Source organism: Borostomias antarcticus, assembly GCF_949987555.1.
Source record: "Borostomias antarcticus genome assembly, chromosome: 23".
NCBI classification, from domain to species: Eukaryota; Metazoa; Chordata; class Actinopteri; order Stomiiformes; family Stomiidae; genus Borostomias; species Borostomias antarcticus.
Window position 1 is genome coordinate 7,244,717 of NC_140256.1, and position 5,000 is coordinate 7,249,716.

Below are 5,000 nucleotides of genomic sequence, written 5' to 3' on the forward strand. Positions count from 1 at the left end.
TAAACAACTAGAAAACGGTTACAAACTATTGAATGTGTGTGTGTGTGTGTGTGTGTGTGTGTCAGGTGGCGTTGTACCTGTGTAAGGAGCTGCCCCTGTGCCTGTGGCGCCCGCTGCCGGAGGAGGTGTGTGTGATTGGAGGCTGGCTGCTGCAGCGCCCCCTGGCTGCTGTGGAGAACAGGCTGGCCTGCGTCATACTGGAGGGACTGGACTGGGGCTACGCACAGGTAACACACACACACACACACACGTAATCGTGTGTACATTAGTTGTATTCTTTTAGACTTCTATGCCTTTTTTTGTATATATTTGTATTGAATGCTGTTTTTACTGTACTGTTTGTTTTAACCTGCTAAGGGACTGCAGATGCAAATTAGCTCAAAGCTATAATCTGCTATGGTACATCAATTGGTGACATCTAGAGTATGTTTGAATTGTACATTATCCCTTTTAAATGACATTTCTGAATGAATAAATGTCAGCAAAAAAAAAAAAATAGCAGCTAACCCTTTGTTGGGCGTGTCTAGGTTGTGTTGTTTTATATGGAATGGCACACTAGCCCCTCCTGAGTATTGCAATCGTGTGTGTGTGTGTGTGTGTGTGTGCGTGTGTGTGTGTGTGTGTGTGCGTGTGTGTGTGTGTGCGTGTGTGTGTGTCTTACAGGATGGGAGCCTGGCCCTGCCCTCCTCTCTCCACAGTGATGTAGCTCTGCTGGTGGCGGAGGCCTATCAGAAGTACCTGACAGACAAACCCTACACTGGCCTCATCTCTGAGGGCCTCAAACAGGTCACTAACACCACACCAACACTACACCAACACCACTCCAACTACACTAACACCACTCCCACTACACCAACACCACTCCAACTACACTAACACCACTCCAACTACACTAACACCACTCCAACTACACTAACACTACACCAACACCACTCCAACTACACCAACACCACACTAACACTACACCAACACCACTCCAACTACACTAACACCACTCCCAACTACACCAACACCACTCCAACTACACCAACACCACTCCCAACTACACCAACACCACACTAACACCACACTGCAACTACACCAACACCACTCCAACTACACCAACACCACTCCAACTACACCAACACCACTCCAACTACACCAACACCACTCCAACTACACTAACACCACTCCAACTACACTAACACTACACCAACACCACTCCAACTACACCAACACCACTCCAACTACACCAACACCACTCCAACTACACCAACACTACTCCAACTACACTAACACCACTCCCAACTACACTAACACTACTCCAACTACACCAACACTACACTAACACCACACACTCCAACTACACCAACACCACTCCAACTACACTAACACCACTCCAACTACACTAACAGCACTCCAACTACACTAACACCACACACTCCAACTACACTAACACTACTCTGATTGTACAATGTTTGTAATACAATTATTTATCCACCCCCTCTCTCTTTCTCTCCCTCTGTCTCTCTTCTCTCTCTCTCTCTCTCTCTCTCTCTCTCTCTCTCTCCCTCTTTCTCAGGTATCCTACCTAGCCAGTGTTCTCCGTCTGGGCGTGTCACCAGAGGTCTCGTTCAGCCAGTGGGCATGGCAACTGTTGCTGAGACTGAAGCTCCATGGCAACGCCCGGAACCCTCGGGCAGCCTGGTCTGCCCCCGGCTCTGGCTCCAGCCCCTCACCTGAGCTCACGCACTCTCCCAGCATGCACTGTGTCTTGCGTGCTGTGAAGGCGGGCGTACCAATTGGCTGCTACCTGACCATTGCCATGACAACCATCGGACACAGGTCAGTTTAATAACATTTTGCCAACTAAGAGGGCGTGTGTGTTTGTGTGTGTGCGTGCGTGTGTGTGTGTTAGAGTGAGGGGCCCACCTAGCTAGCCTCTCTCTCTGTGCTGTCCCAGTCTGGAGCAGTTCTGTACGGAGGGAGTGGGTTTGCTGAGGAGCCTGATCCAGACACGACACCTGAGAGCAGCTGTGCATCTCCTGGACAACATCCTGCCTCCTACCTACCCCCTCAGCTTCTACCTGCTGAAGAACACCAAGTAAGATGCACGCTACACGCTACACACTACACACTACATGCTACACGCTTCACACTACACGCTACAAACTACACGCTACATACGATACCTGCTACACACTACATGCTACACACTACACAGTACATGCTACACACTACATGCTACACACTACACACTACACACTACACGCTACAAACTACACACTACACAATACACATTACACGATACACACTACATGCTACAAACTACACACCACACGCTACATGCTACACACTACATGCTACACACTACACACTACACGATACACACTACACGCAACACAATACACACTACAAGCTACACAATACACACTACACCGTACATACTACACATTACATGCTACATACTACACGCTACACACTACGCGCTACACACTACTCCCACTATGCTCCACACTATGCCCATCTTCTGGTCTGTCACTTCATATTTCTTCCCTTTTATGAGCAAAAAGTGAGCTTTTATCCCATTTCACCTCCACGCCTCTCTCCTCCCTTCTCTCTCTCTCTCTGTCCCCTCTCTCCCTCTATCCCTCTCCAGGTTCGTGGACTGTGTCCAGTTGTTCCTGCAGTGTGACAGCGTGGTTCCTCAGGGCGTAACGCAGCAGGTCACCCACCGAGTGGCGCCACTCATCACAGGAGGAATCTACGGAGACAACGTCCGTCTGCTCAACAGTGTCATTCAGGTGCATTACAGACGCCAGATACGCCCGGCCCATTTCAATGCTCTGTTGGGGCAGCTGTGTATTGAGAGACAATGTTGTAAGACGAGATCTTACTAAGCTTGAATCTTGACCTTTGTCTTATAGAGCCATGTTGTGGAGAGCTCCAGGCCGGACAGGGTGGGTGCTGGCGCGGTTCTAGAGTTCTGGGTGGGCATTCTAACCCAGCAGAACCTGTGGTACCGAGACAGAACCGTTCTGTTCCTCATGGACCAGATTTGCAGAGCTGCGTTCACACACCACCAGGAGGAGTGTGTGCAGAAGTTGCTCTACGAGCAGCATAAGGTACACACACACACACACACACACACACACACACACACACACACACACACACACACACACACACAATGCAGATATTACAGATATGCAATATAGATAGTATGTTTTCTCTATCTCTATACAAACATCCAATCTGATTACTGCAGTACTGTAGTTCTGTGAATGTTGCCTTAAGACTGCATAATGTTGTTGCCTCTGCTGCACCATTAGAATGCGTTGGGTTACCACGGAGATCGGAGTCTGCTCTCATCTCTGGTTGGATGGATTGCTGGGAGCGCCACGCCCTCTTTCATAGAGGGCCAATCCCTGAGTGGAGAGGTGAGAGAGGGGTGCATCAAATAATGGTGCAGAATGATACAGCCCTTTACACTGAGGAATTTAATCTCTAACAGCGCTGGAAGCCTCTGGCAGTTTCTAAACGGATCACTGTATCATTACCAGGAAGCTGGCGTTGCTTGTTGACAGTTGATGCGCAGTAGTCAAAACGTTGCACTTGGGAACTATTTAAGCCTGCATACACAGTACGTTAACCGTAGGAACATCGACCCGTTAGCGTCGCAGCTCTGCCGTACGCATGGCCCTGCTCACGGTCCAGTGTGCTTGCAGGTGTGGCTGGCCTGGCTGGTGCTGAACATGGAGGGCATGTTTGAGGAAGACTCCCAGCTGAGGCGCTGTGTGGAGCATGAGCTCCTCTCAGAGCCCAGCATCTCCCCGGAGCAGGCCCTGAAGGTACACAGCCAGAACAAACACAACGTTGTGACAGTGGCATCGTACGGACATTGGCACAGGTCGCTGCCCATCTTCTGTCGCGGGCTCAAAACTCGTCTCTTCTAGACCAGCTGCCTCTCAAGCAGCTATTGTATTTTAGATTGCTATTCTTGCACTTTGCCTTCAGCACTAGATTATGCTCTTAGTCACTTGTTTTAGAAAAGAGATGCACTTGTGAGCTCTGGCAAATAGAAGTACATTGCCTTTTCCCATGTTAAATGCAATTATTGTTAGTCGCTTCGGATAAAAGCTTTAGCTAAATGACTGTAATGTAATATCGTTTGTCATCTGGTTCTTATGGATTTGTGTGTGTGTGTGCGTGCGTGCGTGTGTGCGTGCGTGCGCGTGTGTGCGTGTGCGTGTGTGTGTGTGTGTGCGTGCGTTTGCGTGTGTGCGTGCGTGTGTGTGAGACAGAAGGCCCAGCAGCGTCTGAAGCTTCCGGTAGCTCCCTCTCTGCAGAGGCTGCAGGTGTACCGGTGGGCGTGCCAGGCCTTAGCCACGCCCCCTGTCCACCCGATCCTCCCCCTGGTCTGGCAGAGGTTCCTACAGCTCTACCTACGACAGCCTGGACCTGAGTATGGGTAAGACACACACACACATGCACTCATCAAATGCAAACTAGGGCTGTCAACTGTGCTCAGAAATGATTTTCGACTTTTTCTCTTGAAAAAAATCAGAAAATCGAATATTATCGATTATTAGTATTACATAATTTTCTAAACATAAGAGGGCGCTCTCCGCCTATTGTCATGAACAATACCAATGGAACTGGAACGTTCATGCCCGTTTGTGTTCACAGGATTCAAGTATTCAACTAACGTGAATACCCAGTCAACATGGGTGACATTTAGTGCAAACAGGGTCCTTTTATCAGGCCTATAGCCTAGCCAACTGAAAACAAAACAAGAGGACTAGCTGGAATAGCTTCCTGGTCCAATTGATCGTATTTAGTGCTTGTTTACAATGTTGTCTGCCGGCTGCCGAGAAGACGCGCTCGGATTTTAAGTAAGGTATTTCCTCGACGCCTACTAGATACAGTGATTTTTGGCCATGTTGGAAAGATTGATTACTAACATAATGTAGGAGACTGTGTGACGCACGCTGCCTTGCTGTAGCCTACTAATCAAATCT

At 48.9% G+C, this 5,000-nt stretch overlaps 1 protein-coding gene across 1 annotated transcript in view; it reads left to right on the forward strand.

The window, feature by feature from the left end:
* Window positions 1–5,000, forward strand: part of epg5 (ectopic P-granules autophagy protein 5 homolog (C. elegans)) — a 23,040-nt gene that overhangs the window by 7,104 nt on the left and 10,936 nt on the right. Inside the window, exons 15-23 of the mRNA XM_084456776.1 lie at window positions 66–227; window positions 664–786; window positions 1,562–1,824; window positions 1,943–2,083; window positions 2,639–2,783; window positions 2,907–3,104; window positions 3,312–3,419; window positions 3,708–3,830; window positions 4,284–4,450. Of these exons, the coding sequence (XP_084312902.1) occupies window positions 66–227; window positions 664–786; window positions 1,562–1,824; window positions 1,943–2,083; window positions 2,639–2,783; window positions 2,907–3,104; window positions 3,312–3,419; window positions 3,708–3,830; window positions 4,284–4,450 (1,430 nt within the window). The remainder of the gene's footprint in view (window positions 1–65; window positions 228–663; window positions 787–1,561; window positions 1,825–1,942; window positions 2,084–2,638; window positions 2,784–2,906; window positions 3,105–3,311; window positions 3,420–3,707; window positions 3,831–4,283; window positions 4,451–5,000) is intronic.